At 49.6% G+C, this 16,267-nt stretch overlaps 1 protein-coding gene across 1 annotated transcript; it reads right to left on the bottom strand.

Moving 5' to 3' along the window:
• Positions 1–3,502: 3,502 nt before the first annotated feature.
• Rapsn (receptor associated protein of the synapse) lies at positions 3,503–11,197 on the bottom strand. Its single transcript, XM_051144089.1, has 8 exons — positions 10,636–11,197; positions 9,711–10,049; positions 7,724–7,882; positions 6,504–6,602; positions 6,306–6,428; positions 5,862–5,915; positions 4,241–4,440; positions 3,503–3,640 (listed from the first exon to the last, which is right to left on the bottom strand). Exons 1-8 carry the CDS (start codon positions 10,825–10,827, stop codon positions 3,568–3,570), a joined length of 1,239 nt encoding a protein of 412 aa, XP_051000046.1. The 5' UTR covers positions 10,828–11,197; the 3' UTR covers positions 3,503–3,567.
• Positions 11,198–16,267: the final 5,070 nt, after the last annotated feature.

Below are 16,267 nucleotides of genomic sequence, written 5' to 3'. Positions count from 1 at the left end.
GGAGCTGTGAGGGAAGGAGTTTTCTTTGCAGGGGTATGATGCCTAGTGGGTAGGTTGCCCAAATTCTGGACAATGACCCCACATCCACATGCATAAGGCAGCATGAATGGGATTCAGTGGGCTATTAAAACAACAAACAAAAAAAGGAAGAGTCAAGAGGCAGAGGCAGGCTCTCTGTGAGGTTCTCTGTGAGTTTCGGGGCAGCTTGATCTTCAAAGTGAGATCCAGGACAACCAAAGCTACAAACAAACAAACAAAAAACAATCCAAACAACAAAACAAGCCGGGCGGTGGTGGCCCATGCCTTTAATCCCAGCACTTGGGAGGCAGAGGCAGGTGACTGCTGTGAGTTCGAGGCCAGCCTGGTCTACAAAGTGAGTCCAGGACAGTCAAGGCTACACAGAGAGACCCTGTCTTGAAAAACCAAAATAAAAACCAAACAAAACAACAAACTTACAGAGTAATGGTGCCTACACCGTTAATCCTAACACTTGGGAGGCAGAGGTAGAAACATCTATCTGGGGCTGGAGAGATGGCTCAGAGGTTAAGGGCACTGGCTGCTCCTCTGAAGGTCCTGAGTTCAATTCCCAGCAACCACATGGTGGCTCACAACCATCTATGATGTGACCTGATGCCCTCTTCTGGCCTGCAGGTGTACAGACAGATAGAGCACTGTATGCATAATAATAAACAAATCTTTAAAAGAAAGAAAGATCTATTTGAGTTTAAGGTCAGCCTGGTCTACATAATCAATTTTACACAATAAGACCTATTTTTTTTGTTTTGTTTTGTTCTTTTGGTTTTTTGAGACAGGGTTTCTCTGTGTAGCCCTGGCTGTCCTGGAACTCGATCTGTAGACCAGGCTGTTCTTAAACTCACAAAGATCCACCTGCCTCTGTCTCCCAAGTGCTGGGAGTAAAGGCGTGCGCCACCACCGCCTGACAAGATCTAGTCTTTTAAAAATAAAAATAAAAAAGCTCAGACTAGGGCTGGAGAGATGGCTCAGAGGTTAAGGGCACTGTCTGCTCTTCCAGAGGTCCTGAGTTCAGTTCCCAGCAACCACATGGTGGCTCACAGCCATCTATAATGAGATCTGGTGCCCTCTTCTGGCATGCAGGCACACATGCAGGCAGAACATTGTATACATAATAAATCTTAAAAAAAAAAAAAAAAAAAAAAAAAAGCACAGACTAGGTGGTCTAAACACAGATGCTAATTTTCTTTTTAAAATTATTTTATTTTTTACATGTATGTGCTTTTTGCCTGTTTGTACATCTAAGCACCATGGATGTGCCATGGAAGCCAAAAGAAGACAGGGATTCCTGGAACTGGAGTTTCAGACAGCTGTGAGCCGTCATGTGGGTCCTGGGAATTGAACCTGTAACAGCTCATCCTGTATGAGCAGCCAGTGAACAGAAAAGGAATCATGTAGCCACTGGGCCATCTCTGCAGTGCCAGAAGCTAGTTTTCTCACTGTTTTAGAGGCTGCCATTCCCAGAACAGGGTGTTAAGAGATCCAGTTATTGGTGAGGTCCCTGTTCCTGACTCACCAATAGCCACTTCTTTATTGTGTCTTCCATGGGATATGCTCTCTTTTTTTTGGCGGGGGGTGGTTGAGACAGAGTTTCTCTGTGTAACAGTAGACCAGGCTGGCTTCGAACTCACAGAGATCTGCCTGCCTCTGCCTCCCGAGTGCTGGGATTAAAGGCGTGCACCACCACTGCCCGGTTTGGGAGATGCTCTTTATGCATCATGGAAAGATGCGGGAAGCTCTCCTGTCTCTTTTTCTCATAAGGGAATTGGTCCTCTAGGTTGAGTGTACCACCCTTAGGACCACTGCGCCTGGCATGATCTTGAACTTCTAATCCTCCTGCCTCTTCCTCCCAAGTGCCAGGACGTGCTAGCATAGTTGGTTTATGTGGTTTTGTGGATTAAATCCAGAACCTCAGGAGAGCACTCTACCAACTGAGCTAGTGTCCCAGCCTTTAACTCTCTTATTCAAGGCCTCATCTTCAACCATACTCACAGTAGGGGCTTTTCCCCATGGTCTCAAATTCACATAATGCAACTGAATCCCCCATGTGGTGACTTGTAGTGAGGTCTTTGGGCGGTGGTCATTAGCCCCCTTCTAATAAAAAGTGAGTGACAGAGCCAGGCATGGTAGCACATGCCCTTAATTCCAACACTCAGGACAAAAACCCCCCACAGAGCCAGACATGGTACACACGCTATTAATCCTAACACCTGGGAGGTAGAGGTAGGTACATCTGAATTTAAGGCCAGCCTGGTCTACAGAGAAAATTCCAGGACAGCCAGGGCTATACAAAGAAGCTCTGTATCGAAAAATCAACCAACCAAACAATACAAAACAAAACACACAGAGTCACTCTGCTACTTTCACCACAACGTGGATCTTCACATTATGGGCTTCCAGCCTCTAGAATTGTCAGAAATAAGTGTCTGCTGCTTATAAAGCTATGTATGGTATTTTGTCATATCAGCCCAATAGACAGGCATTAACAGATAAAACTATGTGGCAGTTACCGAGCATGGTGTAATGCCAGCACTCAGGAGTCAGAGGCAGGCGGATCACTATGAGTTCAAGGCCAGCCTGGTCTACAAAGCAAGTCCAGGACAGCCAAGGCTATACAGTGAAACCCTGTCTTTGGGGAAAAAGCAAAAAGAAAAACAAAAACAAAGACAAAACTATGTGGCAGCAGCCAGGCGCAGTGGTGCACAGAGCCAGGTGGATTTCTGAGTTTAAGGTCAGCTATCCCGGTCTACAAAACAAGTTCCAGGACAGCCAATGCTACACAGAGAGAACCTATCTTGAAAAAAACAATAACAACAACAGGAAAACTGGTGAGGCAGGGGCCTGCTAGATGGCTCAGCATGTAAAGACACTTGCCTCCAAGCTTGAGGATGTGAGTTCCATCCCCGGGGACTCCCCAAAACTGTTCCCTAACCATACATTCACACTGGCATATATGCTCCCACACATGTGCACACACACAAAACAAACAGATGTCAGTTTTAAAAAGTGGTGGGGCAGAAGTTTACAATGTAGTCCACGCAAGTTTCTAACACTTCCCACATTGCTTGACTTATTAAGTCTGGTAGTCCCTTCCCAACTGCTCACACTGGTGTGTGTGTGTGTGTGTGTGTGTGTGTGTGTGTGCGCGCGCGCGCGTGCATTTTCTCGTGTGTGAGAGATCTCAGCAGTAGGGACCTTGTCTCGAGTTCTTGCAGTAACTTAGTTGCTAAGGGGGGTGGCTGGAGGGTCTCACACCATGCATGCAGTGAGGCTCATGTCTGAGGAAAAGCCCACAGGAGATGGAAGGTCAGCATCACCGGTGCCAGGTACAAACATTTTATTTTTTTTGTAAAGAACAAAGTACAAAGAAGCAGGGATGGGGAGGTAGGCCCAGAGGAGTAGCAGGCAGGCCCCAGGTCCTGAGTGGGCTATGAAAGCCCTGGCAGCTACCCTAGGATTTCGCCATGGGTTCTGGCTTGATGGTGGAGAAGGAGCCAATGGAGGTTGTGTGGAAGCCCAAGATGGCCACTGAGGTCACACAAAGCCTGGCTTCATGGAGGAGCGACGGCAGTTGGGACAACTCCGAGTACCATTGTTCTGCAGGCATCTGTGGGGGCAGAAGGCTCTGTCCAGTCACCCTGTCCAGGCTTACTCTGGGCCCTGGCTTGTGTCCTCCTCCCTTCCAGGCCAGGGGGTCACTGTCCAGTGGAAGAGAAGTCTTGCCCTGGCTCCTGCTCATTTCCTGCCTGGCCTGTACCAGCAGCTTCCAGGCTAAGGCAAAGCTGGCATCTGCTGCCACCCCCTGCTGCCACCCCAAGGCAAGCCTGGTCCTGAAGGGGCTTTTCTGAATTCACCTTGGGATGATGCTAGGAACAACCCCCTTGTGCCGGGCATGGTGGCACACGTCTTTAGTCCCAGCACTCAGGAGGCAGAGGCAGGCGGATTGTTGTGAGTTTGAAGCCAGCCTGGTCTAGTCCAGGATAGCCAAGGCTACACAGAGAGACCCTGTCCTGAAACAAAACAAAACAAAACAAAACAACCTCCTTACAAGGCTGGAGGGAGAGCCAGTGAATAAGTAGCTGGGAAGTTGTTAGAACACACACCAAGCCCCAGGGAAGGCACCCAGGAGTTTGCCTGTAATATTGTTAGTGTGATTTGGGGGGAGGGGCGGGGGAGGACGGTCCTGCCTGCCCAGCGAAGTCCTCACCTGAGATGAAAGATATGGGAGCAGGGCAAGGCCTGCAGCCGGCTGTTCTTCTCCCCAATGGACTCGCCGCATAGGCCGCAGTAGAGCTCGGTCTCCTCCACACACTCGTGGAACCGCACGACGTGCGTGCGCAGCTCACGTTGCAGCCCTTTGCTGCGGTAGATGCCCTCACTCAGGCAGTGCAGCTTGAGCTGGCTCAGCTAAGGCGATGGGGATAGACCCCGTGAGGAACTAGATGAAGGGCAGGTATAGGAAGCTGTTGTTCCCACCATGCCTCTGCCTTACTGTGGGGCCTGGGAAGAAGACCCTGCCACCCTGAGCAGAGAGTGGGTGAGAGCAGAGACAGGAAACATGGGACCTCCTGTTTTTGTTTTGAGATAGAATCTCACATACATAGCCCAGGCTGGCCTCAAACTCACTGTATAGTTATGGCTGGCCTAGAACTCCTGATCCTTCTGCCTCCTCCACTTCCCAAGTGCTAGAACTGGTGTGCCTACCATGCCTTGTTTCTTTGTCCTTTTCTTTTTTCTTTTTTCTTTTGTTGTTGTTGTTGTTGTTTTCGAGACAGGGTTTCTCTGTGTAGCCTTGGCTGTCCTGGCCTCACTTTGTAGACCAGGCTGGCCTCTCGAACCCACAGCGATCCACCTGCCTCTGCCTCCCAAGTGCTGGGCTCTTTTTATTTTTTATTTTTTTTCTTCTCCTTTTTTTGGTTTTTGAGACAGGGTTTCTCTGTATAATAGCCCTGGCTGTTCTGGAACTCTCTTTGTAGGCCAGGTTGGCCTTGAACTCACTACCATGCCTGGCTTCATACCATGTTCCTAAAGGATTCTATCGACCAAACCTGTTGCTATGCTGACTCTACAATAACTAATTTTCTTTCTTCCTTTTATTGGACACACATCTCTGATTAGCCTGATACTTGGATAAACATGAACGGCCGTGGTCCAGCCCAAAGCAAATATCCTTCAGCACCATAGGCTGTGCCCCAGAGCCTACAGAAATGCACATTTTCTAAAAGACTCTGGGAGACATCAAGCTTTCTCCTAGACTTTAAGAACTGGATACAGGCTGGGCGTGGTGGCACACGCCTTTAATCCCAGCACTCAGGAGGCAGAGGCAGGAGGATCTCTGTGAGTTTGAGGCCAGCCTGGTCTACAGAGTCCAGGACAGCCACGGCTGTTACACAGAGACACCCTGTCTTGAAAAAGACAAAACAAAAACCAAAATGTGTACAACTGTTTTTGCTTGCTTGTACCATGTGCATGCCTAGTGCCCATTAAAAATATGTCTGCCCCACCAAACTAAGAAGCTACCAGAAACTCAGTGATCCTCCCAGCTATGAAAAGCCTGCCAGGCCCAGAAATACTCTCTGGAGAGAGCTAGAGCTCCAGGGGTTTGGAGTGGCTGCAAGCACCTTCCGGAAAGTCGGAAGAGCTCAGAACTCCAGCAGGGTCTCACGTGTCCCTAGCTGGCTTCCACTCACTACGTAGTCAGGAAGACCCTTGAACTCCAACCCTCCTGTCTCCTCCAGCAGCCTGGTGGGGTTACAGGTGTGGACCACCATAGCCAGTTTTCCTCCTTTGCCTCTTTTCCCCAGCCAGGAGACATAATGATGTCTGACCTTATTTCCAACCTCTTCAGCCAGATCCTGGGCTTTCTCGATGGCATCCAAAGCCTAGAAGGTGAGCAGAGGCCAGATTGTGGGCAGTCTGACTGCCCTGGCTCACAGCAAAGCAAAGCAAAGTGGCACCATTGCCCTGTGAGAAGGCAGCAGGAGAGACTGCGTGAGCAGGTTACATCCTGCCTTGGTTTATGCAGAACACGACTGTCTCATGGGATGCTGTGACATAGTAAAAGGGGATGTAAGAATCCCAGATTTAAATGATAGTTCTGGACCTTTCTAAGCCTTCTCTGAGTGTGGAGAATTACTGGGGATGTCTCGGCCTCATGGGAGCAGTGAGGCAGATGCTAAGAATGCAAACCCAGCACTGTACACCCCAGTGTTGGTTGAGTAGCCCCAAAGTGGAAGCACCAGAGAAAGCGTTAGCCATAAGCAAGGCCTCACCTTGTCCGGCACTTTCCTGGCCAGCCAGCACTTGGCCACACCTAGCAGCACGTGCACCTGCCCCAGGCGGTTTCCAATCTCCGTCATGATGCTCATAGCAGAGTCGTACCTAGGGAAAGCTGTCTGCAGAGCCAAGCAGGGTTGAAATTGGGGTGTTCCAGGCCTCAGGTCCTCCCCACCGCATCCTGGTGATCTCACCTCTAGGTCCCCACGGCTCCGGTGGATATCAGCAAAGCAGAGCAGACAGAGTGCCTGCAGCGGCCGGTCGCCGTGCTGCAGAGCAATCTTCATGGACTCCTGCAAGGGAGGCTGGTGGCTCAGGCAAGATCGTGCGATCCTATTGTGGGGTGTCCTATACCCAGCGGTCCCTCAGAAGGGACAGTTAGGATCACCACATCCTCTGAACCTAATATACTTGGAACCACTAAGATCACAGTATTATCTGATGGTGGAAACTGAGGCTGGGGAGAAGTGCCTGCATCAGGGCAGGGAAAGAACAATGTGATTTGACCCTGAGTGGGGGAAACTTCAACAGTGCCTCTTTCTTCCTTTTCTCTTTTTATCGTGTGTGTGTGTGTGTGTGTGTGTGTGTGTGTGTGTGTGTGTGTGTGAGAGAGAGAGAGAGAGAGAGAGAGAGAGAGAGAGAGAGAGAGAGAGAGAGAGAGAGAAATAGAAATTGTAACCGTTTGTTAAGAAAATGGTGTGGGCTAGAGAGCTAGAACAGCTCTGAGACTCAAAGCCAACCCTGTCTCTCCCCCACCACCCCTCTGGCCCCCCACCTTTTTTTTAAACCTTATTTTGTTGCTGTTGTTTCCTTTTGGCACAAGGGCTTCCAATGCAGCTCACACTAGCCTCAAAGTGAGTGATCAGACTGCTTAGCTCCTGAGTTCTGGGGTTACAGACAGGTAACACTGTATTTATCTCAGGGGTTTTTGTTTGTTTGTTTGTTTTGTTTTGTTTTAGTTTTAAAGACAGAGTCACATGTAGCCCAGCCAGGCCTTGAACTAACTATGTAGCTGAGGGTGGCCTTGAACTTTTGATGCTGCCTCCACCTTCCAAGTGTTGGGATTACAGGCATGCATCACTAAGCTGGGTTTTATGTAGGGCTATGGGCCGAACCCAGGGCTTTGTGCATGTCAGGCAAGCACTCTATCAACTGAGCTACATCCACAGTCCTTATGTTTTATTTTTCAAAGTGGCCCACAGAGGCTCCTGGGGACAGGGAAGCTCCCTGCCCTGAAGATGGGTTGAAGAGAGCAAGGTCTGGGGCAGAGTTGATGCTAGAAATGCACTCCTCGGGTGCTTATTAGCAAGACTTTGGGGGATTCTATGGGCTGTTCTAGAAAACAGGGGGCCCTGTGTCCTCAGTCCGAGATCCTCTCCCACCCCCACCACCCTCGTCCTCCCCGCTGCCCCACCTCACAACATTCCATGGCGCTGCCCAGGTGGCCCAGCAGGCGGTAGGCCACAGCCATATGGTACTGGCTCATGGCCCGATACTTGAGGCTCCAGCCTTTGCCATAGTCGTTGACAAGCTCTGCAGCCTTGCAGGGAAAGAACAGGGCTTTCTCATAGTCCTGCAGGGGAAACAGAAAGGGAGGGGGGCACACTGAGTGGTAGGAACTGGCCCAAACCCAGGGTTCCAGGCCTGGGTTCTTTGACAGCTAGGGAGCCCCAATATTTTTGTTGTTGTTTTTGGTGGGTTTTTTGTTTGTTTGTATGGTTCTTTTTGTTTCATATTTTCTATGTTGCTAAGGCTAGCTGCAAACCGGCAGTTCTCCTGCCTTTGCCTCCTGAGTACTGAGATCACAGATATGCACAAGCACGGTCATGGTCAGGCCACTGATTTTGGCCTCCAGCAGTAAACATGATCCAGGTAGAAAAGGAAGCCAGTGTACAGGTATGGTCTCTTGGGATTGCTGCTCTAAACCAAGAATCTAACACAGTTATTTTCTGAAACAGGATCTCTCTGTGTAGCCTTGCTGTCCTGGACTCTCTTTGTAGACCCGGCTGGCCTCGAACTCACAGCCATCTGCCTGCCTCTGCCTCCTGGGTGCTGGAATTAAAGGTGTGCACCACCACACGCGGCTCCTACCACAGTTCTCAGACTCAGCTGATACATAATAAATATTTGTTCATTGAGTGAAAAGGCAAAGACACAGCTGGCTTCTCCTCTTGTGCAGTTCCAGATGGGCTTCTCGGCTTCAGAACCACACAGGGCAGGAGTTATCAGAGTTTCCAGGAGCAGCTGCCCCTCGGGGCTCAGAGACAGAGTTCCACCACCATCGGCATCAAAGAAATCAGAATTGGCTTGGCAAGGCCAGGAAATCCGGCTCATACCCCCAAGGGCACTTCACACACAAGCGATGCCCCTCTTCCCTGCATCGGGGAAGCAGGAGCTGAGGCATGCCTGTGGCCACTGTCTGCCACATCTTCTACCAAACCTGGGGGCTCTTAACCACTGATCCATCTCTCTAGACCCACCTCACGTTAGACAAATGAATCTTTAAATCCCAGCTGTGAGTCCTATTCTTCCTCATTTATACACAGACCTCTTAGAGTTCAGAGAAGAGAGGCAACTTGCCCATGGCTGCACAGAGAACACGGGGCTTCCCTGTCTCCTAGGTCATCTGGGAGATAGAATCCTGGCTCTGCCTTCCCTGGAGTCTTGCTTTCTCATTCACCACACCCCTATCTAAAAGGAGGGCTGAAGGGTGGTGCCCATCACGGTGTGTGGTTCCTAAGAGGTTCTGATAGCTTTCTTATGCTGGATCTAGAGGAAGCAGGTGTGGCCTCTACAGACCACACCATGGAAATGCTCCCTGATCAACCCCGCATCTCTCGTGCCGTGGTCCATCCAGATGAATGTGGCTGAGGTTGACTAGGTCACAGGCAGGTTTAATGGCCAGTTCCAAACCTATGCCGCCTGTGGGGGTCATTTGCAGGATGGGCGAGCCACTCTCTGACTGGCTAAGGCTGTTGGCAATCTCTCAAAAGAACTTTTGGCCAAGACAGGCAGTGGTGGTGCACACCTTTAATCCCAGCACCTGGGAGGCAGAGGCAGGCGGATCGCTGTGAGTTTGAGGCCAGCCTGGTCTACAAAGTGAGTCCAGGACAGTCAAGGCTAATACAGAGAGACCCTGTCTCGAGAAACCAAAAATAAATAAAGAAAGAAAGAAAGAAAGAAAGAAAGAAAGAAAGAAAGAAAGAAAGAAAGAAAACAAAGCAAACCAAAACAATACATAACAAACAAAAACAAAAAACCCCAAAAACTTTTGGCCAGAGGAAGTCCAGGAATATTTAGCATAAATAAAAAGTGAGAACTGCATGTGGCAAAAGACACTCTCAGGGAGCCCTAAAGCTCCCATGGTCTTTTTCTCCCCTCCCCCCAGGGCCCAGACCTACCTTGACCTGGGCATAGAAGTTACCCAGGCTGCAGCAGACCCGGCACTCCAGCATGGTGTCATCGTTGTTGTGGGCATAGCGCAGGGCCTTCTCAAAGCTCTCTAGGGCCTTCTGGAAGAGGCTGAGGCCCAGGAACGCATTGCCCATGCTCAGGCTGACCTGGCCCCCAAGCTGGGCACCAGCCCTGGTGCCAGGCAGGCCGAGGCACGTCTTGCAGTAGGAGATGGTTTTGTGGAACTCACACAGCTTCTCATTACTGCGTGCCAGGTTGAGGTAGCTTTCAAGCAGGAGGTCAGCATCCTCCAGCTCCCGAGCAGTGTCAATCTGGACCACAGCAAACTGACCCAGGGGTAGTTGGTCGACACTCAGCCAAGGCTCAAACCTGCACCCCTGGCTGCCACACCCAGCCCAACCTCCTAGCCAGAACAGCAGACCCCCAAAGCTCAGACTTAGCTTCCACCACCTCAGATCCATCCTCCCAGGCCCCAGCCGCAGCACAGAAGCTTTAACCTTAGCTCAGGGTAAACACCACCCTTTCACCCCCAGGGCTCAGATCTGGAGTCTGTACCACTGACCAGCTTCACCCTCAAACTTGGAGCCTGTACCTCCAGGTAGCAAACTGTGGACTAAAACCTAGGCTAGGAGGTCTGGTTTTCAGATCCTTAGACTATGGCTCCTGATGCCTGAGGGAGAATCTCAGTCTCAGAGGCTCTGATAGGAGCACTGAAGGCCACAGGCCTGAATCTGATTCCATGCAGAGTCAAAACCTCAAATCCAGCCACTGGCCTGTGACAAGACACAGGTTTCTCAGAAAGCTACAAGGGGGCCTGACGGTTGGGAGCCACACAGCCCTGCCCTGTTCCCAGCCCTTTCACAGCACCCAGGCCCACCCCACCCCCCTGGCACCCTGGAAGGGCACATCTACCTTCAGCATCTCTTTGTAGCGGCCCATCTCTGAGTGAGCTGTTACCAGACAGCCTAGCACCCGGAAGCGGCCCACGAGGTCAGAGCCTTTCTCCAGCCCCTTCATCCACACCTGCAGTGCCTTCTCTGTCTGGTTGGACTGGTACAGCTGCAGTCCTTTTTCGATCTGTTGCTTTGTCTGGTCCTGCCCCATGCTCCCACAGCCTGGCCACTCAGGGAAAGACTGTGGATGGCTAAGTGTCTCTAGACTCTCATGGTGTTGGACCCACAGTGCTGGCTGCCCGCAGATCTCTGGTAGGGGAAAGGAACACCATGAAGGAGCTGAGCAGGGCGCCACCCTGGGAACAAGGCTGATTTAGCCCCTGTGTGCAGCTGTCCCTGCCAGTTGGGGCCACGTGGCTTCTGAGGAATGTCAGCAGCAAGGTCACGAGGGTGTCTGCTGCATCCACTCAAAAAAGTTGAAAGGTGGCTCCTCTAGGGATACAGGCATTCTGGCACTTGGGAACCTGTCTGGGTGCTCCTTTGGTAGTTCTGACACCGGCTTTGATGCCCCTGGCAGGTTAAGCTCTCCTGAAGCCTTGCCAAAGGCTGTCTGCCAGGATGTAGGCAAGCCTCAGGACAGCAGGAAAGCAGCAGGCAGGACGCTGGGCATACAGGCATTAGAGTGGTAGGGTGAGTGACCAGACTGCTTATGACTTTCTTTTCTTTCTTTCTTTTTTTACTTGCGGGGTATTTTGTTTTTGTGTTTTGGAGACAGAGTTTCTCTGTGTAGTACTGGACTCCCTTTGTAGACCAGGCTGGCCTCAAACTCACAGCAATCCACCTGCCTCTGTCTCCCTGAGTCCTTGTACTAGAGGCTTGTGCCTCCATGCCTGGCTGTTGATGTTTTTGAGACAGGGTTTCTCTGTGTAGCCCTGGCTGTCCTGGAACTTGCTGTGTAAGCCAAGCTGGCCTCAAACCTTGCCTGCCTTTGCCTTCCAAGGGCCAGGACTAAAAGAAGGAGCCACCACAGCTGGCTAATGGAACCTTTTTTTTTTTTTTTTAAGCCCTCTCCCCAAGACAGGGTTTCTCTGTGCAGTCCTTCCTGCCCTGTATCTCATTCTGTGTACACCAGGATGTCCTTGACCTCAGAGCTCAGCCTATCTCAGCCTCCTAAGTGCTGGGATTAAATGCGAATGCCACCACAGCCCAGCTTCACCTCTGCTTTTCTTCCCAATTCCTCCCCCACTTTATTCTTGCAATTTGCCCATCACTTAAGACACTTACCCTGGGCACATGTCCACACTGTTCCTAACCTTACCTTAGACAGTTGGTGAAGAGGCCTGGTTTCCTCCTAACTCCCTAAGGATGCCAGCTCTCTGGGCCTGCTTCCTTAACTCTCACACCACACACACAGCACAATACAGTGGGGGGCAGCCTGGCTCTGCTTGCTGTATTTTTCTATTAGCTGTGCGAGAACAGAGAATCTGGGCAAACTACTGGACCTGAAGAAGAAGGGTTAACTATGTCACAGGATTGTCACCGAACTTGAGGACTTGCTGGTTGACAAGGACTTAGAACAGTGTTTAGTGTGAAGGAAATACTGTGTTAGTGAGAAAAGATGATACTACCTATGGCAAAATGATGACCACGGGCCACAGTTTGGTCCCAATTCCAGAGGCTGATGAGATAGCTCAGCTGGTAACGGCATTTGCTGCCAAATGTAACAACCTGAGTTCAATCCCTGGGATCCAGGTGATGGGACAGAACTGACTCCCACAAGTTGACCTCTGACCTCCACATGAAGTGTGCATTACACACACACACACACACACACACACACACACACACACACACACACACGCTGAAAAAAAATGTTAGTGTCCCAATCCAATCCCAGCTCTGGTTTGACAGCGTCTCTAACAGTGAACTTTAACCTCAAACAGTAGGTGGTTTACAAAGGGAGTAGATAATTTAAATACTAGCCTCACCAGAGCTTGTACAGTTGGGAGAAATCTTGAAAAGGTCTCTGTCAACTAGCGTGACTCATCCATCCTTCTCTAGAAGTCAGGGCCACTTCTGGCTCCAGGGCAAAGTTCATCCTGTTAGAGGAGCTAATTCAGTGGATTTCTAGCATATTCTCAGGCTTGTGCATTGGCTGCTACTACTTTCAGAAGTTTGTGCCCACTCACTTTAGTCAGCAGTTCCCCTCAGTCTTCCCTGGTTATGGCTGAACTGTCTCTCATCCTAGATCCATATGATAAAGTCCTAATATCCAGAGCCTTAGAATGCAGTGCTATGTGGAAATACTGTCTTTAAAGAGCTAATTAAGGTAGAATATAATTCAGCTCCAACAGATCTGACACCCTCACACATCAATGTACATAAATAAAAACAAATTTTTTTTTGAGACAGAGTTTCTCTGTGTAGCCTCGGCTGTCCTGGACTCACTTTGTAGACCAGGCTGGCCTTGAACTCACAGCAATCCACCTGCCTCTGCCTCCTGAGTGCTAGGATTAAAGGCATGTGCCACCATGCCTGGCTGGAACTGTTTTTTTTTTTTTTTTTTAAGTGTATTTATCTGGGTGTGGTGGTACACAATTTTAATGCTAGCACTTGGGAGGCAGAGACAGGTCTACAAAGCACGTTTCAGGCCATCCAAGGCTCTTTATATAGTGAAACCCTGTCTCAAAAATGTGAGGCAGGCAGTGGTGGTGACTGCCTTTAATCCCAGCACTTGGGAATCAGAGGCAGGCGAATTTGTATGAGTTTGAGGCCAGCTTGGTCTACAGAGCGAGTTCCAGGACAGCCAGAGCTCTACAGAGAAACCCTGTCTCAAAAAAAAACCAAGCGTGCACGTGGGAGCTGTGTGTGTGTGTGTGTCTGTGCAGGAGCCTACAGAGGTCAGAAGAGGATATTAGATCCTCAGAAAGGAGTTATGGACAGCTGTGAACTTCCATGTGGGTACAGGGAATTGAACCTGGGTCCTCTGGAAGACCAGCCCCAGGAACTGTTTCTTTGGTGTCCACCCAAGTTTACCCTAATTAACCAGTGATTTTCCTGGTACTTACAGGAGCATGGGTGATTAAGGCAGCTCCATCACTATGACACCCACGCAACATAGGGATGACTTCCAGAAGCTGCAGGCAACCCCACTGAAGGGTTCCCTTCCCCCACCAGTAATTAGATGATTATATAACGTTTGAGTGTGACACCTACAGTTGAAACTTTGAGTTCTAACAACCTTTTTTGCCCCCAAGACAGGGTTTCTCTGTGTAGCCTTGGCTGTCCTAGGTGAGTTCTAACATCCTTCTGCAGTCCTCACAAGGGGCATTTGTTTTCCTGGGGAGATGTAAACCTACACAAGGAGATGGAACTCTACACGGGGCACCAGTTACTGACCACAGAAGGGGTTTCACCTGTCTAGCTCAAGTGAACGAATAACCTTATTATAGCTACTTATAGGAGCAGGGTGTCCCAAAGGCAGCCTTATGCCTGCAAAGCCCACCCCAGCATCAGTGAGGAATTCCACATCCCGGGAGCCTCCTCCAAGCTTAGTCTGTTCCACCAAGTCTCCTCACTCCCAGCACCCACTCAGATCACATAACTTGCACTTTGCTTAGCTTCGTGAGTCCTAGGTCTCTTCCCAGAGAATGTTTCAATGTGGAGGAAAAAGCCTCTTAACACTGGAGTGGGCTTTAACACCTATTAGGGTAAGCAATCAGGACTGAAGACACAGGAAGATCATGTGATTCTGAGTTATGTGGTGCACCTCTATAGTCCCAATACTTGGAAAGGGGTGGATCATCAGTTCAAGGCCATCTTCGGGTACAAAGGAGTTTAAGGCCGAAGTATGCTACAAGAGACTGTCTCAAAACACAAAACAAGAGCTGGTCATGGTGGCGCACGCCTTTAATCCCAGCATTCGGGAGGCAGAGGCAAGTGGAGCCCTGTGAGTTCGAGGCCAGAAAGGTCTACAAAATGAGTCCAGGACACACAAAACAGATGACCTCAGGCAAGCCAATTTTTCACAGGGTTTCTCTGTGTAATAGCCCTGGCTGTCCTGGGACTCTTTTTTTGTAGACCAGGCTGGCCTCAAACTCAGAAATCCGCCTGCCTCTGCCTCCTGAGTGCTGGGATTCAAGGCGTGCGCCACCACGCCCGGTACTCGAGGCCAATTCTTGAACATCTTGAATTTATAGCTTGTGAAACTGCGTGGGTTTACCAACTCGGGATGCATGCAGCATGTACTGGCTCAGGCATGGCCTTTATTGACTGGCTTTGTCAGGTAGCGTATCACCTTAGGAGGATATCAACACTTACAAAAGAGATTCATTCCTCTTTTTTTTTTTTTTTTTTTGAGATTCATTCCTCTTACTGTGTATTATTTTTATGTGTATGCAGGGACGGGTATGTACCCAGGGAATGCAGGTATCTGTGGGGGCGGCAAGTGGTGAGTGCCCCTGGAGCTGGGGTTATAGGCAGTTCTGAGCTGCCCTATGAGCACGGTTCTCTTCAAGAGCAGTACACGTCATGTATTTGGGTACTCACTGTGAAGACAATGCCAGCTTCAGAGAGCCACTTGCCATGGCTGGCAGTACTACAGACAATTACTAGCCGAGGCATCTCTCCGGATTGACTTATGGTTCTTTTTAGGGTCAGTGTGGTGGCTACTTTTGTCAACTTGCCACAACCTAGAATTTTCTACATTGGTAAAGAGAACACTCTGGCTTCTGTCTTCCCACCTTCTTAGGTGCTGGGAGGACTGGAGCTGCTGCGATCAGCCCTGATAAAGACTGGATGGTGATTTTTGAGTCCCGTCTTTTCTTTTTGAGACATTATCTCATGTAGCCCAGAATGGCCTCAACTTGCTATGGAGCCAAGAATGAACTTGTACTTCTGACCTTTGGGCCTCTACTACTTAAGGTGTTAAGATTATAAGCAAGCACCATCACAGATAGTTTCCGCATTGCTTGGAACCCAACCTAGGCAAGTCCTTTACTAACTGGGCCACATCCCTAGCCCATTTTCTTTTTGTTTTTCATTTTATTATTTTAAAAGATTTATTTACTTAGCATATATGAGTTCTCTATCTACATGTACACCTGTATGCCAGGACATCAGATCTCACTATAGATAGTTTCGAGCCACCATGTGGCTGCTGGGAATTGAACTCAGGGAAGAGCTGAGCCATCTCCCCAGCCACCCTAGCCTGTTTTCTTGAGACCCAGTTTCTCCATGTAGCTCAAGGGGGCTATGAACAATGTGATTCTCCTGCCTTGGCCTCCTATGTCCTCGAATTATGGAGGTGTTTTCTTTTCATCCTATGTTTCAAAATGTTTAATTACTAGATTCATTTTTATGTGTTTTGGCTGCATCTATGTCTGTGTACCACTGACATGCTTAATGCCCTTGGAGGTTAAATGAGGGTGACTTGCAACTGGAGTTATAGATGGTTCTGAATACCACGTGGATGGTGGAAATCTCTGCAGGAGCAAAACCTGCTCATAGCTATTAAGCGCTCTCTCTCCATACCCCCAGAGGGGTTTGCTTTAAAGTGAACACCCATCTGGAACAGCCTGAGGACTAACTGTAATAATGCTGCCTGTGGTGGTTTATATGAGAAGGGTCCCCACAGGTTCATGTATTTGAAT

This window comes from Acomys russatus, chromosome 4 (genome assembly GCF_903995435.1).
Source record: "Acomys russatus chromosome 4, mAcoRus1.1, whole genome shotgun sequence".
NCBI classification, from domain to species: Eukaryota; Metazoa; Chordata; class Mammalia; order Rodentia; family Muridae; genus Acomys; species Acomys russatus.
This window is presented reverse-complemented; position numbering and strand designations above follow the sequence as displayed.

Excerpts from the sequence above, each read along its gene's own strand:
- Rapsn (XM_051144089.1), bottom strand. The coding sequence starts at position 10,827 with ATGGGGCAGGACCAGACAAAGCAACAGATCGAAAAAGGACTGCAGCTG. Across the intron at positions 6,603-7,723 it reads GCGCCATGGAATGTTGTGAG|GAGTCCATGAAGATTGCTCT; the intron begins GTGGGGCAGCGG and ends CCTCCCTTGCAG. Across the intron at positions 4,441-5,861 it reads CTGAAGAGGTTGGAAATAAG|CTGAGCCAGCTCAAGCTGCA; the intron begins GTCAGACATCAT and ends CCATCGCCTTAG.